We start from the raw sequence: 18509 nt of genomic DNA on the forward strand, positions 1-18509 counted from the left end.
CCACAATGATCACAGCAAAATAAGATTTTGGGTTTATATTGCTGAAAGAGCATATGAATGTCTGGCTAGTGTTCAGAGGATTCACTAATCAAGCCCTCAGAATCCTTCCTCCCACCCAAACACTAACTGACGAGACCTTGTTTTCAACACATCCCACCCAGGATGGGGCACTGTACCCAGGAGCAATGCTCACCATCTAGCTCCGGCTTTCTGCCCCATTTCTCTTGGTGGCTACATCAAAGGTGGACAGGCTGTAAATGGCAGACCTCTCCTGCCACTGCCACTGCCACAGCTCAGGGGAAAACCATGCTCTGTACACCTCGGCGTCATGACCTGGGCTATGGGGAAAGCTCTTTCCAGTCTGACAGTGCATCATCCGCTTCAGAGCCAGCTGTCTCAGCATGAAGCGGAAGCAAGTTCTTGCTTAGACAGATGTAAACTATTAGAGAAGATTCAGATTAGTAACAGGGCAAAATCTGCTGAGCAGCCACTCAAAAACTGTGGTAGGGACGTTGCTGTCTGTGCAGCAGAAACCTATTAGAGCAGTCAGCTTTCCTTTATCATGAAACATCACCAATCATTCATGGTAAAAAGAAAGGGCATTCAAACAAGATAAGCATCACTTTGGTACCTAAGTTTACCAACAAATTTCTTTATACTTTCAACGCTGTCTGTTGGAATGGGTGAAGAAATGTAATAGGTATTTTGCTGAAGATACCTCCAGAGAATCATCCCAGTAAATATGTCCTTTAGACACACTTTGTCTACTTCACATACAATTTCTCCATGCTTTTTCTAAGCTATATTTGAGGATTTTAACCAGCTGACCCATTCCAACAGGCTATCCAAATTATTTGCTTAGTTTTGCATCAAATCTACATCAGAGCTTTCAAATGTAGTATCCGGATTATATTAACAGCTTAACTTGTACTTAGTTATTAACCAGAAATAATTCTGTCAGGCAAGCCAAACATTCATCTTAATTGAAAACATCACGTCTTTATTTTTCCATCAAATTAATAAATGAGGTCACCAGATGATCATTGGGTTGGGCTTCTCAGGTCTAATGTTCCTTGTGTGCTTCACCACAAAGCTAAAAATCCTTAACATTGCCAGCACATCATATGAATCCTTTGCCCAGCACTGGCATTTTCACATGACTATAATGCCTCCAAAAAAAAAAATGAATTGCACAAACACAGAATCCTTTTCTGAATCAAGTATCTTGTATTCGCAGCCTGTGACAGCAGAACTGGGACCACACATTATCAGAGATGCAGTATGGAGAAATGGTAGAGGGGCTTTCCACTTGACATGCACTAATGAATCGGTTATCCCAAAAAGAATTTATTTCTTAGAAAGGACATGTGTCTGTTACTAAACAATTCTGTAGCCAGGTGGTCAACCTGCTAGGTGGAACACCATGGTAAAGTCATCATTTCCAGAGTCAAAACTCTGAGCACAAAACCATTCTACATCCCCACCTTGCATTGAAAAGATTTGTATTTTGTTTAAATATACTGCACAACACTGTAGTCTGGGTACGTGCTAGTCCTTTGGCTACGGTTGGTTTTGGTGCATTTATACCACCTGGTACATCAGAGTCTGATCCATAGCTAGGGAGTGTACACACGACTGCAGTAGGGATCTTAAATGGCCTTACTCGTTTCTCTGTTAGCAAACCCTCCTTCCTGGGCATATTTATGTTTAGCTAAAAGGAAGCAGGTCTATTAATTCAGCAGTAAAGGTTTGCTTGCCTTTATCAGTATTTGTTCTTCTGTACATTTCCCATTGCCTTGGAATTAATGAGATCAGTAATGAGAGGGTGTTGATACCTGGATAGCTACTGAATAGCCCAAACAGATGTTGCTAAAAGATGCTGCGCTCCTGCTTGTTTTGGCATCATGGCTAGCTGAAACTGTTTTGAGTGACTCCAAAAGATAGTGTCCAATGGCTGGAAGAGCATTAAAAATCTTGAACTGAAGTTCAAATCACTGGGAGCTCACAGGTATTCATGGGTTAAACTTTGGGGAGTAAAAGAAAAGCACACCCCTAAGACCCCTTACACCAGACAGCAATGTTTTCTCCGATCTCACAAGAGCCCTGGTGATACTCAGAAGTCTTTATACCTTTCTGCTAAGTAATCTGTAACATTTTCAGTAGAAAACAATGCTTACTGTGGACAAAATAAAATAATACTTATAGATATGTATATTTGAAATCAGTGTTACCACAAGATGTCACTCTAAACTTTAGAGAAAGGTTTGGACTACTTTTTAAAAGAGAAAATTTGCTTTTTTCCAAGTGTATTTATTTCCTTAAAACACAAATTAATTGCTTATAAGAAAAAAATATAACTAAACAGGCATGAGAAACACAGTCTACCAAGCCAAAACTGATAGGTAAGTAAATGCTCCGAAGGCAGGTTAGGTATGAAATGATGAAGAGAATACAAACAGATAAATCTTGTGGATTTGGACAGAGATTAAAGAGGAAAAAGAATGAAGTTACAGTTCAATATATCAGTTCAACATTGGAGAATAAAAGTAATTCAGGAAAACGCAATTCTGTGTCATCATTATCTACACATGATGGAATTTTTTCAGGTTCTAGGAAATCACCATGTAAAGTTAACTTGAAAACACTGATAAGGTTGTAAAGGTAACTCTCCAAGGTAAGAAAGAGTCACAAATAAAATGTAAGTACATGATCACATCCTGTTTTTCTCTTTGTTCTCACACTTGGCTATATATTCAGTATATGAATGGGCCTGCGCTGGGGATACTGTCTGAGCACCATTTATCATAGGGGCTGGAAGGCTGAGAAGGATAAGAAGATTCCTTGAAGGTTTTTTTGCTTAAGAACATTAAATGCCACCCTGGGGAATTAGATCCTACTGATTAGATCTGACTCTTAGGAGAGTCTCAGTGATGATCAGGAGGTCACATCCGCTGTATTTTTCCATAATGATCAACCATCAGATGATCCTCACGTTTAAAGTGCCCAGACTGAGACACTGGGACAGTCTTGCTGGAACAATGACAGTCCCTATTGAAGACGGAGTTGGGGTCAGATACATGACGAGCTGCATAAACTCTTAGGTGGTGATAGGTCAGATCACAAACATCTCCACAGGCCTCTAAAATAAACAGATATTTTTCCTTCTATTTCTCAGGATTTCAGTACCACGTCCATAGCACAGAAATACCATAACCTCATCACAGTAACTAATGATGGGCTAGCAATGTAATAAATGCTGGCTCACGAGCCGAGCACTACCTCTTCTGCACACTGAACAGAGCAGGATTTTTGAAGGAAAAGAGTCTGAGGTGAAAATGATGAGAAATATCACACTGTACATATGGGAACTGAACTAAGTTCACAGACACTACCTTAGTTACAGTGCTGCCCAACCTGTGACTACAGCCCTAATTCAGTTATTTTCACACTGTTTTTACATACCACATCATTCCTGTGTAGCATAACATAATAATTAGTATTATAATAATTATATTCCATTTCTAATGCCTGAGATTTTATGCAATAAAATATGCTTTAATCAACTACGTCAGCAGAAATTCAAAACCACACACCTATGATGACAGAACAGAGGCAGGAAAGAACTATTCAGACTTCTTTGAGCAGATTTCAGAGTCGTCTTGGAGGCAGATCAGGCTGACAGCCCAAACACAGCCTTGAAATTCCCAAAAGTCACAGGGGTGGCACCAAGCAACAAACTGGGCTCATTTGCAACACCTTTGAAAGCTGTGATGTGTACAACTCTCAAAGGCTGAAATGTTTCTGTGGTTTCAAAATTACCATTCTGCTTCTTTAAGAAGTTACATTCACTAAAGGAGAATCACATCACAGACTAACCTAAAATGACTTCATAGACCAAAACATTAGAGAGGGAGAACGGCTCTGCTGACAAAAATAAACATTAGGATTGCTGATGGAACTGTCTGCTCCAGATTATTTTCTTCCATTTTATTAGTAGATGTACAAACTACAATAGAAAGATATAAATCCAGTCTTTATTTAACACAAACTAAAAAACAATAATGATAATCTCATTGTCCCTTTATATTCCCTCAGCTTGTAAAAGAAGACATTGTTCAAAATAAAACCAGATTATCTAAATGCATCTCTAAATAATTTGTCTCTAGTTCTCATCACAAACCAATAATAAAAGGCTATCCCTATTTAATGCAAAGAAAAAGACAAGCTTCATGCTGGGACAGCAGCCATACAACGACAGCTGCTGCAACTGCATTTTATTAATTCCAATTATACACAGAATCCATATGGCCAAGACACTCAAAAAAATAATAATAAAAAAAACACTACAGGAACAAAAACAGCTTTTATTCTTTGCTAGATATTGAAAACTAACAAGCTCAATAATTACCACATTGCTCATATTAAAGACTCATCTTAAAAATGGTTTATTTTGAATGCACGGCTTTTGCATTTCAAATGAGGAAAGTCCACAAAGCTCCCAAATTCCTCGTCTGAGGTGGAAATGCTATCACTCATTGGCTAAAAGGCAGCAAAACATGAGCAGAGGGTTGCATTAGGATTACAAGTGATTATGCATTTACCTAGGTTGTAACAGTGCTGTAATCGGTTTCTTCTTGTACGCAGATAGGCTGAGAGTCAAAAGACAGAGCTGGGCTGAGATGCTGAATTTTTCAGCGTTCATCAGCATTCATACCCAGAGGTTTTGTTCAATTCATTAAGGAAAAAGTCAACAGCAAGGATGAGATCCCAATGAAAATTCCCACAAATTTAAGATGTTGTACTTCTGAGTTCAGGTCTTTTCTGGTAATTCACGACCGTTTAGTAATTAAAGTCTTTCAAGCAAAAAACTGACTTGGGGTACCCACACAAGATTCCCAACTCTTCCCACACGCATCTTCACACAAAGAAAATAACCAAACAGCTTTAATATTAAGAACTTGTCATGGGAGCTTCTCCCAGGGCTCCCCATGTCTCCAGGCTGGCTAGCCAGACCAGTGCCCTGGCTCTGCTTGTTCCTTGTACGATGCCACTGCAACACCCAGCAGGTCCCACAGGCAAAAACAATTCTGAGATTTGTGCAAATGCAGAAATATTTACAGAAGGCTAAAACAGCTCAAGTTGGAAGGGACCTTCAAAGATGACAGAATCACAGAATATCCCAAGTTGGAAGGGACCCACAAGGACCATCGAGTCCAACTCCTAATAGAGGGCATCACGTAGCCCTGCAGAGCCTGATAATATTCAAAGACCTTAACAGCTATAACAGACTAGCCAATTTATTTCAGGGGTATCCAAGCGATCAACATGTCCAAGTTGGTGTGGGCCAAGGGAGCCTCGAAGAAAGTACCGAGCACCCTGTTCAATCACATCAGCTCCCTCTTCACAGACATAGCTCAGAGACTCGATAACATTTCAGACCTCAGGTAAAACTCCAGTCTCTGGATATTTCAGTCTGATTTCCTTATAGTAACGTGACGTCTGTCTGTCTTTTCCTTCACGCGCATCTGTCTGCTAGCTCTCACCAACTTTGAATGCTCTGCCCAATGTCAATGCAGCTCGGCAGAAGTGAAGAAGCCCCAGCTCCCCCAAAAGCTCTGCAGGTACCATGGGCTGGGGAGAGCCAGAAGAGCTGGAGACAAATAAAGATATTTCAGGGGAAATTTCACTGCTATGGGATGAAAAATAGCAGTGGGACAAAATGCATAGGAAAGCAGGTACAACAGATCTACCGTTTTTTGGAATAAACAATTTACCATTTTTTGGAATAAACAATTTACCATTTTTTGGAATAAACAATTTACTCTATGCGACCTGACTTTCGCTGGGAAGATGCGAGGGTTAGCCCCACCAGCTGGCTGAGGTCCAGCCCCCAGCTCGTCAAAAAAGATCAGACAGCTTCAAATTATCCCAAAGATCTAGCACTGCTACCTCTAGTTCTTTTGAGAGAAAGCACAAATTCGCTTACTAAGAGAATTGGACTTGACGAATAAAAGCAGCTGCAGCTGTCTTCAGGCAAAACAAAAGCTGCCCTTGAATTTAAATTTCAGTTCTGCTGTAATTTATGCTGCAACAAAGAAAGATGCCGGTTTGGGAAAGTAGGACTCTGTGAGGAGTAATAACAGGCTTCCCCATTGTCAGAGATGTCATTCGAGCGCTTCTCAAATGTGACAGAGCACTGAAGGGTTTTTGCACATACTTTTTGCTTTTTGACATTTGTAACAGTCTGAAAGGGTTTCAATATTTTCAGATATTGGCTACAGAAGAATCTTCATTTCTATGTGGCTATAGAAGAATCTTTATTTCTCGACCAGGAAAGGTCTGAATATAAATCTCTGGAAGGATCTCTCCAATGGCACGATCTGAGGCAGACAAAGTCAATGAGACTTTTTCTGTTGACTTTGTGAATGCTGGATTCAGGCCCTCGGAAAGAGAATTGCCTAATGTCCCTGGGCCAGATGCGGGCTTGGCTGTACTGGATTAACTCCTCTGGAATTCAGTGTTATTACACGAGGCAAAATAGCTTGACATGACCAGAAACCAGCTCACTGAGATTAAGTCTCAAGAACAATAACATGAGATCAGTGACCTTACGTTCAAGAGCAGTGTAAGTAGTTAAACACGCTGAACACATAAGTGGGGTAAAAACACCTACTGAGAGCAAGCCTGGCAAGTAGGAATAGATAACACTCAGTTATTCTTTCCTATTGAAAAGTCTCCCAGTACAGCAATTCATTTAATACCTTTTATATCCCTGAAGAACTGACACGGCAGTAAGTGCTGAGATGGTTCTTTCTACAGAATGAGAACGGTTGGTACAAGCAAGGGGTTTACAAAGCTGATTTTCCTCATTTTGATACCCTCAACTCAGTTGTATCGGCAGCCTCGTGCAATTTGGTGTTGCCTTGTTTTCCATTGTCCCATGAATGTCAGATCTCACACTGAAGGGAAAAATACAATTTCTGGTCTCGGTGGTTGTCGGAAAAGGCCTGAAAGTGACTGCAGTGTTTCTTAAAGACAGATCATAGAAGCAAATGGTAACAACAATTTTATCAACTATTTATGTTCCTTTTATGCAAATCTCATAGAGCTTTCAACACAGGAGACCAGCGCTACCACGTATGACCAGCACTGGATTTTTGAGGTGTTGCATTATCCCAACTTCTCCCCGGCTTCTATTATCTTTCCTTCTTTTTTTACTTCTTCAGCCCACATGGCATGTCTCCTGCTCTTCTCGTAATTTATCTTCCTGCTCACACATCTCTTCCCCCATCCTGACCCATCTCCTTCCCTCTAGTCTCACATTTCCTTCTGTCACTATTTAAACAGTTTCTCCTAAAACTGGACGTGCCTAAACAAATTCCTTATTGTTCCATTCTTCCTCTCTCTATATGGCCAACAGTATAGTTATTCTTCTCAGCACGAAAGCCAAAAAATGGGGGGAATTTTTTAATCATTACTCTTTAACTGACATGCATGGCTACGTCTACTGAAATCGTCCTCATTTTTCATTCTTAGCAATTTTCCTTTTATGTCAGGGGCATGTTTCAACATCCCAACCTTACTTCTATGACAGGTTCCTCTCTGGATTCATTCATATCTAAACTATCATGAAGTTTAAACATTTTCCATTGAAAGACTTTTAATTGTCACTGGCTTTTAATTGTCACTGACTCCTTGTAGACATACCCTCACATAAGCATTATAATTACAGCTCCACAGTTCCACACACTCAAAAGTGTCTTTAAGTCTTCAGTGGAACATTTCTGCAGAAAGGTCCTTGCTTGAGGCTCCCTCTCCATTGTTCTGTCCAGAATTTTGATCATATTTTACATGGGTTTCAGACAAAAGAGACCTAATGGATCCCTCCTATCTGCATGTGCACATCTGTATCCGTACACGTCTTCCTGACATTGCCAAAGTTTTGTAATACTGAGCAAGAAAAGAAGTATTTTTATCAAGAGAAGAAGTTTCCCTGGTGAGTTACACTTATCAGGTAACGCACAGAGAAGAGAGCTCAAGGAAATGCCCTACGTGCAGGGGGAGTTTCAGCCAGAGCCCACAAATTCTTAGCCACCAAAGTCAATCAAACTAGGACAAAGCCATAAGAAACCAAGCTCCTGACCTGCTTCATGCTCCCTGTACTAAATGTTTCCATTTGTCAATGGCAATTGTCTTTTTTAATTGATATATATTTTACTGGTTTTAAAACACCAGAAAATAATTAAAGCAGTGGGGACTTGCTTAGGCTCTCCTAAAGCAGTAAAAGGCTATATCCAGGTCTTTATATACCCTATCTGTCCTGTAACACAGAGGATCACAAGACACAGATTCTCGGAAGTTTGGATACCAATCCAACAGTGTTGAGTTACACTGCCACTTAATTTACACAAACCTTTTATAGAAAAATAATATGTTAACACAGAAGAAAAACCTGACTTCCTTTATGACCTGGTTTAAAAGACAACGGTGGCTCTTTTAAAATGGATTGTTATAACAGGGCTTATTTAAAAGTGAACTGAATGAGGTAAGGAGTCTAAAAACCCCTCTTACTAAAACCATCAAATTATATCCTAAATCTCTAAATACAGGCTGTGTCACAAATGACCAGTGAATTATGTAATCCTTACAGTAGTGTTTACTACAGCAACTTTTAAGGCGGGCGGTTTTATAACATCCACATTATTCTGCAGAAATGGTACAATGCTATTAAAAAAAAAAAAAAGAAAAAAAAAACGATGCAGATTATAGTTGAAAATTTGCCAATTTAAAATTCAGGCAAAGTTATGCAAGCATGAGAAAAAAAGATAAGACATGGTTTAAAAGTCCTCAGGAGATACGTCATCCTCTACAGATTGGGTTTATCTGAATTTTAGAAAAACCTATAGAGATTAGTTTTTACCTAATACTGCATAAGATGATTACAGCTATTTGTGGCACTTTAATTCCTGCTAGAAACAAAATGATGTTTTATAGAGATGCATCTACCAAAAAAATAAATAAATAAACAACCCTCTGACATAAACCTCTTTCATCCATTCTCATTCCACAGAACAGCTTTCTAAGCGGTAAAACGATGCACTTTTCTTAATGAAATGAAGACTAGGCAAATATATAGCAGAGGTTTTTAGAACTAGATTGTACTAAACTGTGTTCTTCATAAAGAACTGAATGGAAAAAAAAGATGTTTAGTAGTTTTGAAATGTCCAGATGACTATTATTATTCTCTTTTATAGTTCTCCTTTTTTATCTCTACACAATGACTCCAAGATGTCCCATTCTGAGATAATCCTAACAAATGAAACGCTCAGATTTCTGCAGGTTTCATTTTCTTTTCCTTGTAGGGTTACTTCTGAAAAAATAAATACATCAGAACAACATGTGCTACAATTTGAGAGCTTCCCATTAATTTAATGTTGTGCAGCTATGGATGCCCCTACAAAAAGCAAAAAATCCTCTCGAGCTCATAATAACAACCAAACTGTAACTCCCCCTCTCGCCATGCATAGAAGGATTGGTACAATCTTTTTGGTGAAAATAATTTGGAATTGACTTAAGAGTAATGTCAATATCTAAATAGGAGCTCTTCCCTTTCCACACTCCTTCTGAAGAGCTTTTCCTCCTCCCTCCTCTCAGAAACTGAGGGCTGGATTTTCAAAGAATTGTGTTTGGGCCACTTGAGTATAATGGGACTCTAGAGACTACAGCTCCACATGTCGCTTTGAAAATGTGCCTCTTGGCAACCAACTCAGCTGTAACCGAACACAGCAACTCTAGCAAGAAGTCTAGCAACAAGAACAGCCTGAAGAGAAAAAGGAGATGTTTTTGAACACAAATTAAAATGTAAAAGGACAATGCATCAATAATCCTTTTGTAAATCACTTACAGACATTTTACTTCCATATCTGTAGTCACTTCATCCATGTGTAGACTGTGCTTATGAAAAATATCAGGTCCTCATTTTTCTCATGTTACTCCTAAATTCGGTAGTCAATATTTATGAAACACAATGAGGATAAGAAAAAATCAAGAGTCCAAGTTCAAACATGGCCGGTTGAATCAAACCACACAAGCACAAATTTGTGAACAAAAGGAACTAGACAACACTTAAACTTTGGTGCTCAGATTTGAACAGTACCTCTTATTACATTTATTGCTCTTTATTGGTTCTTTAATACTCAACGTAAAGACATCCTATAGATTTTTAAAGCATTTTGGAAGCTAACTAGAGTTGAACACAGATGTAAAGGACAGTGATGGATACAATAGCTGAATTTATTCATAAAGGACTCAAATTCTATTGAAGCTGTAGGATATACAACAACTGAATTTGGTACTTAAAATAATATTAACTTTACACCTGGTTGGAATGAAAACGTATGCATCCAGGTTAACAATTCTGTTCAGAAACCACATTTTGTGTTAGCAGTTACATCCTAAATACTCAAAAGGTTGATCAGTTCTCAATAAAAACAGATGTTTGACCGTTGTAGATGAGATCAAGTTTTGGAAAGTGTTGAAAACTCAGACTCTGAAAAGTACATCTAAGTAGGCACTCAAAAGTGGACACTTTCAAGACTTAGACATTCTGTAAATACAAAAAACAAAGGTACTTTAGCAGTACAGAACTTAAAATGAGATGGAGAGTTCTGCCTTCAGCATTTCTTTGGATGGTCTGATTGATAGGTAAATGGAAGAAACTGTGCTGGGAAGCTAAAACAGATGTCATGGAAGTGGAGTTTTTTGAAATAACGATTATGCAAGAACCTCACTATTGATTGTGTAATAACATCATCTTCCACAGTTACAATATTGATGAGAGGTCACTGTTTTGTATTATTCCAGAATCTAGACCAACCAAATAGCAAACCAAATGTAATAATGCGAGAATTTGAACATGGCTGGCAATTCCCAAATCTCTTTTATATAATGAAGCATTTGAGGACAAGGAAAAGACACCCAAAGTCCTACAAATTAAAATACTATCTAACGTCACACCATTGTATTCCTCAATCTGTAACTGTGGCAATCAAATGATTTGCTTTGTTCTTTGGACTCAACCTTAATGTAGCTATAATCACCTTCTCATTTCTGGCATATGTAATACATCAAAAAATATTGCAGTGTAGCCACACACAAAGCACATATGTTGTTAGAACACTTTGAAAGATTACTTCAAAGTACTGCAGAAATAGATGTACAGATAACAATGCTTCTGAGACTTGTGTATCTCTTCAATACATACTTTTATATTCGCAGTTATCTTCATGAAAATAACATAGAAACTTCGCATCTTTTTTTCATTCTTCAGTTCAGATGTATTTATTACTATTTGGTAAATACTGTTTAGGTACAAACGTAGCAACTTTTTTAAAATAATAAATAACAATTAAAATTATGTAGGCTTTATGAAATAAAGCTAATGACTTTAAAGAAGCCAAGGAAAAATACAAGTAAAATAGTATCGACATTAATTATTTTGCAGGAAATGTTAGAGACAGGTAAATACATTTTTCATAAATGCTACAGAAGTTACTGAAACTCTTCACAGATCTCCCTCGTCTTCACAGTAATAGTGTTGTATTTATGTACTTCTACTTTTATGATGTATAACCAAAATTTTTCCCTAACTACTACTGATTGTAGCTCTGCAATGAGCACAATTGTCAATATGGCTTTAAACAACCATAACCGGAGGGAACATGTGGTTCCACTGCCATTGTTTGTGTTAAGAAATGCTCCTTTCAGATTAATTCTCCACAAAATTTACAGATGTTTGTGAAGGAATGAAAAACTAAGGGGCCAAAGCACTGTCAGCAAGAGGGCAGAGAGAGGTAGAGCAAGCGTGGCACACACTTATTTTCACCACATCCCAGGACTGGCAGCACAAGCACTGCGTGGTACTAGGGACAACAGAGATGCTACAGCCACATCAGGAAGTTCATGACGTTGAAAACATTTTATGTATAATAACTCAGAAAAGTTATTTTACATAAAGCTCCAACACATCAAGTGCTCCATTTTGACAAATGCTGTCATTTACATGGACCTACACGTACGTGGAAGAAAGACTGAGTGATGAACCAGCACTATCTGAACACTGCAACGTCACATGGATGGGACCATTTGGCCAGTCTTACTGTGTGCCTGTGCATTTTTCTTGACTAATTTCTGAGTTTCTTTGGCTGACATCTTCCATAAAACGTAATGCAAAAGACACAAAGATTTTAGATGATAAAATCTAGAAAAGATGAAAATCAGCGAAACTTTGGTAATTCACCTGTGTGGAGATTCAGCTTCACCTTCAACTTTGCATAGTTATATCCTACTCTGTTTCAACAATTTCCATTAAACAAAAGGAAAGCGGCAAGGTTTAGGAATAATGATTCGATGCCCTATCTTGCATGAGTTTTTTGTTACACTTTCGTTTACTATAAATAAGCAAATACCTTTGAAATATTAGGACAATGAGTTTCTTCACAGAGAACCAAGAAGGATCATCTCAACATGCTGTTGCATTGTAAATACAAATTAAATAGTGCACAGTAAGAGGAAAGTTACAAGGTCTGACCTAGGTCTGGCCTTCAAAGGCATACAAAGTCATTAAATATTAGTACCTACCTAGAAGTGCCTGAAACAAGCTGCTCCTAAAGATGCCCATTACTTTTCTGATGGCTTTTTTCAGTTGTTGCTCTTCTGGCTTCCTCAGTTTTTTACAATATTCTTCCAGCAGCACTAGAGCTCGGTCAGTATCTAAAAATGAACAAGTACAAAACCAGTTTTTATTCACTCGGGAAAGTATTTAAATGCCCAAAGACTGCCCCCACATTTCTAAAGGCATTTGTTCACACATGTAGGAACATTCACACCAAATGGTGTTGCATTCTCTTGTAAGGTGCGTGCCCTGAGCCTTAAAATTCAGGCAATATGGAGAGACTGACCCATCACCAAAACAGGAAGAATACTGCATATCTGAGAACCCTGCAAAAGGAAAATGATCTTTCGAATAACATCTACAACAAGTGTTAAGCTTTCATTTATCCAAAACCAGCTGGAAGCTATGGGTTTTGAACCAAATTACAATTTGCAGAAGCTACAAAATTATAGGCAATAACCATTATGGATATCTGTGCAGGAAAACTGGCCTTAAAATATATTCAGAGAAGACATGAAAGTCTTTGCTTGGCATCTGAAGCACTCAATTCTCTGTTCTCTGAATAGCAAATGTGTATCTGAAAGGCAGGTGTCCAAGAGGGTTCTTTTATTTTTGTTCCCTCGCTACACAGAATTGCTATCTACCTCTTTGCTGAAAATGAGACTTTGATAGCAGACTTGCATTCATGTGTTGGCTCAAATGGAGCAATCCAGCCTTCTGGAAGAGGCCAGGAAAACAGAGCTCTCTTTCTCCTGCTGCTATTGTCTTTGTATAGTCATTTGCTGAGAACATGAGTGACATATAAAATCATATGAAATCCAAATATCATCATTTGATATAAATAAATGTACAAGAAAATGGAGAATCAGACTTAACCTTTCCTTCTCCCATCCTAAGTAGAAATGTCCATATACGTACCTATGACACTGAGATGTCTGCACATGCCTTTGTAATTATATTACCACCAAGTTGCAATAAGATTCCCAAGCAGTAAAAAAAAAATCCAAATTAATAATTATAATGAGACAAGTGGCTCACTCTAAATTTCTTACAGTGGAGTTCAATATAATCTTCTTTATAGGACAGGTGCAGACTCTTCAGCTAGATTAAATGCAACAAAGTTCTGTCAAAATGCTTGGAAAGGTAAACCAGACTGCTTTTATCAGTGTTTTTTCTAAATATCTGAAATCAAACTTATTTTTCTCTATATAAAAATTGATTGTCTTTGTTCAACCAAGGATCTTGAACGTGATCTATGCAGTGTGGGCCCTGCGGTGAGACAATTAAAATGACACAGTATGGGAAAAGACACAACTTGCATTCAGCTGATAACATTCTTAAATTATGAAAGGAGAAACATTTAATCAATGGTTGATGTTTAAGAAGATGTAATTTATTTTCACTCTCCTCACATCACGGGGGAAATAAGGGTTAGGTGTTTGCCTGGCTTTAACGTGAAGCACTCAGCGACCTTAGGACCCACTTAAAATGCACAGAGAGAAATCAGCTCATTTAAAGGCCAGTTCTGAAGACTGGGGCTAGGTTCCCACTGTGAACCACCCTCAAAAATTGTGGTTTTTTTTCCCACTGACTGTGATAAATGAGGGCGCTCAGCTCTCCCAAGGCTCAAGCAAGCCGTTTTTGCACAACTGGTTTCTCCTCGTCAGTAGGGTGCTGCACCATGAACAGCTCTTGCCAGGCTGGAGCTTTTGGTGTGGAGGAAGCAACACCCACAAAGTTATTCATAAACAAAGCAGCTGCAAGAAGCAGAAAGCAAAAATACTTTTTAACAATCGGTTCCACCAAACCAGACCAACCCACTGCTGTATTCCCAACCAATTGCTGGGGACATGTAACTACCTCTATGCATGAGCTCAGCTTCTTTTGCCCTGAAAACCCCACTTAACATTGTACCTTTCACACAGCTCATAACAGTGCATCTGACCTTCTTGTGATGCCTCTGATTTTGTCTATATACAAGTTCTGGCTCCCCACTACTAAATAATTAGTTAATAGCTTAGGATCTTATTCCACTCCTGCTGCCTCAGTCACCTGGGGCACAGTGCTGATGTCCCCTCCCTCATTCACCATTCCTTCCCCAAAGTGTACAGCTCTGATTTAAAACAAACAAACAAACAAAGCTACAAAAAAGTAGCATCCTTCTGGAACGCTGAATAGAGTTTTCATTTTCAACAAAATTATTACTTTGCAATTCATCAGGATGAAAAAAGCCTACTCCTGGTGGACCCCAAACCAGTCCCAAACCCTACGAACCAAGCAACCAGTAACAGAGCACAGCCTTAGTGTTAACTCCAAATCCTGGCTAAATTCCAGCTCAAGGAATTACCTTCCTGCCTAGTTTTCCTTTATAGCTTTCTTAACTCAATAACATGGCATGTCCGAAGAACACCAAGCACGCCCTCCAAGATGACGACCACCTTCAGCTCCCAGTTACACCCGCAGCAGGTGAGGACGGCCAGTACTTTCCTCCTCTTTGGACTGACAGCTGTGGAGCGTAAATCAGAGCTGACTGCCCGCACTGCAGCACACCAGTTAAATAAGAACAATATTCCTTGCCACGCTAATTAAACAAACATTTCAGAAGCAGAATGCCCACACATTCTTCTCTTCCAGGTTTTCATGGAGGACCTGATCGCTGTATGTATGGGATGACAATATCCACTGGAGCACACGGGCAATTTTTAGCAGCCAAAATAAGTCTAAGTGTATCATAAATACAACCAAGAAATCTTTATTCCATGGTTCCACAATGTTTCAGTGCTTATACCAAATCCACATTCATTCAAACAAGACCTCAAACCTTTTCAACAGGCATTTACCATTCCAAGTTGTGTTGATCCCAACTAGGTCCTTTGTCTGCTAACAAAATACCACTGAAAAATAAATATTAACTCTTCCTGATGAAATCTGATGGATATAGCTCTGTTTTTTCTTGCTGTTTCTTTGCATATTATATTTTTAAATTAACACATTCATCTGAAATGTTAAGGAAAGCTAAGCATAGCATTGCATGGAGTCCAGTTACACCGACCTTGACTCATACAGCTGAACCTATTGCCTTAGAGAGGCCCCTTGGACAAGAACCACTCAGATGATACCATCCTGCAGAAACTCACATATATCCTAGACAGTATCTGCATAACTGTTTTCTTTAAATAAATCATACTCAAAACATCTTAATAAAATAATAAGAAAAAAATCTTTAAGGATACAAGGGGATTTATGGTCCTACAATATCTTGTCCAAGACAGTATTGAATTAAGCTAACAATTTTTCAATTTATTATTCCATAATTTTTTTAACCGGTTCACAGATGTTTGAGGTTTATGTTACTGATCAGGAATAAGCAATTGCTACAATGAATCAGAGAGATATGTGACACTGGCAGAAAACTGTAGATCAGTAACTTTGCTTATTGGATTTCTTTGGAAAACTGTTTTCTCCCTCAAAAAAATCTAGAGTTTTATCACATTAAAATATATATATATATAATTTGTCTTTTACAGAATGAGTATCAATTTAATATAAGCTATTGATTTATATAAAAATCAAAAAGGGAAAATCCTTTCCTTGGAGTTAGATGAGATCATTAGAGATTAATCCACTCTTTATAGTATCCACACTTTATAAACACATTTTCATGGATGTCGATTTTTAAAGCTCCATAAGTAGGCAGTCATACTATAGGGCTGAAACATCTGCTGGGCCAATGGTTATACATCTGATGAAAAATAAAAATGGACAGGAAAGGGCAAGGGCAAGGGCAAGGGCAAGCGCAAGGGCAAGGGCAAGGGCAAAGGCAAGGGCAAGGGCAAGGGCAGAGAATAAATAAAGCATTGGTAATATAAAGCAAGTTACATGTGAATGAAGCATAGCTTCAACATAACTTACAGAGAAAAACAAGTTTTCCAGAAATACTGTCAACAAGAACTGAAGCCATACATACAAACAGGTATGGAGTGAGGTGTACCATACATCTGGAGATGAGCTTCTCACCAATAGAAAATTGTTTCTTAAAGCATTGCCCTTAAAATGTACGCCAATATGAAAGACTATATGTCATAATTACATAGATTTAAAAGCAAGGAAGGAAATTCTGTAATTAATTTTCTTAATCATTTACTTTGATATTACAATGCAGAAATAAATTCTACTTCAGCTACATCTCAGGGTCCATATCTGGGATCTGGATGTCACTTACAATACCAACCAGTACCTGAAAGCAGCAGGATTTCCTTGCCCTCCTGGTTTATTTCAGGGTCTTTACCTGCTTCTTGTTATTTGCAATTTCATTTCAGAATCACTGACAGTCCATATAGGCAAGGAGCTACTGAAAAATTTGAGCTTCAGTTTGTTCTCTAAAAGCGTAACAGGTGAGCACTCAGGTTTTGGACAAATTAGTTTGTTCGGGTGACTGAAATCTTAATGGAGTTTAGTACACCAAAACTGAGTTCCAAAACTGTGGGAACCTCTACAACTACAGGAAACAGTTTTCCTAAATATCTCCCGGATGTTATTCAAACCATTTATCCTTTCGATGAACTAAATAGACTGGGTCTGAAGACAGTTTAGGAATATCTATGATTTTCAATGATTAAATTGGAAAAGATTTGACTAACAAGATCAATTGAAACTATATGGGAAAGATAAAACTGATTCGAAACCAGTCACTGAGCTCCGTCCTCAGAATGGCTCAAACCAGAGAATGCTGAATGGTGAGGACACAAACCAAGAAACAGATGACTGGAGCACCATGTAAGTCGGGCAGATGCAATTTATTTGTTATGTGCCTGTTTTCAAGACCTGATAGCTCCAGTAAAGCCACATAAGGTAACACTATATGGACCAGAGTACATAACTGGCCAACACCAACCTAATTATTTTAGAAACCTGCTGTGCTTGAACACCTGCAAGCCTCCCAAGAACTGCTGCTACCATCTGTGAAGGTTTGCTACAGCCACCAAACCCCTGCTACGAAAGAAGGCAGCTTAGAAAATGGAGAGGGAAAAATAAAGCAAATACGATGTCAAACTTAGCAGCAACTGGAAACTTCTGCCTCGCACATGCAAGAAATCACAGTCAGCTGGTTAACGGCAACCTTCACCAGCCCAAGGTAGTTTCAAGTGACCACTGACTCTCAGGGAACAACAGATTTGCTCAGAAGACAGTTTGTTGGCAAATTTAAGATCGTATTTGCTTATATTTCCTCCCATTGGCATCAGAATCAGTGAACTACAAAACTTTAGGGGTACAATGGTGTGGGAAAATGTTGACTTTTCCCTTTCCAAAAAGGGATTGTTATTATTTCTGACTAGCAAAGTCTTTGGCATGGGTGAATTTTAAAGAAAAATATGCCAACGCATTTCAAGAGACTCTTTCCAGCATTTGGAGAACCAGAATTTGGAAAATGTAGGGCACCAAAGCCAGAAAAAGTATGAAGAATAGGAGAGGAAAAAAGCAGCAGCCAAAATAGACGTGAGAAATGTAATCAGAGCACCGGGAAAGAGAGCAAGGAAGTTTTTTTCAGTGAACTTCGATAACTTTAAAAAAAAAAGGATCTCCAAAATTACTTGCACTTTGGGGTTCAAACCTTACTTTAGATGACCACTGGTGGAACAGCCAGAGGTCTGAGCAAACACTGTTCCCTGCCCCTGTTATTTTAGGATCTCTTGATTTGATCCTGGGCTCTGGAAAACTCCAAATTTTGAAACGAGTTGTTGTAGATCAAAGGGAGGGGTCTGATCCAAGCCTAAGCCACCAACAACTCATTCACCTTTCTTAATCTTCACACAAGACAGCAAACACAGAGGAACAA

At 38.6% G+C, this 18509-nt stretch overlaps 1 protein-coding gene across 1 annotated transcript in view; it reads right to left on the bottom strand.

Moving 5' to 3' along the window:
• DLG2 (discs large MAGUK scaffold protein 2) overlaps positions 1 to 18509 on the bottom strand; it is a 1033555-nt gene that overhangs the window by 1004263 nt on the left and 10783 nt on the right. Inside the window, exon 3 of the mRNA XM_050713155.1 lies at positions 12640 to 12771. Coding sequence (XP_050569112.1) covers positions 12640 to 12771 — 132 coding nt within the window. The remainder of the gene's footprint in view (positions 1 to 12639; positions 12772 to 18509) is intronic.

The sequence above is a fragment of the Cygnus atratus genome, chromosome 1 (genome assembly GCF_013377495.2).
Source record: "Cygnus atratus isolate AKBS03 ecotype Queensland, Australia chromosome 1, CAtr_DNAZoo_HiC_assembly, whole genome shotgun sequence".
Classification (NCBI taxonomy): Eukaryota; Metazoa; Chordata; class Aves; order Anseriformes; family Anatidae; genus Cygnus; species Cygnus atratus.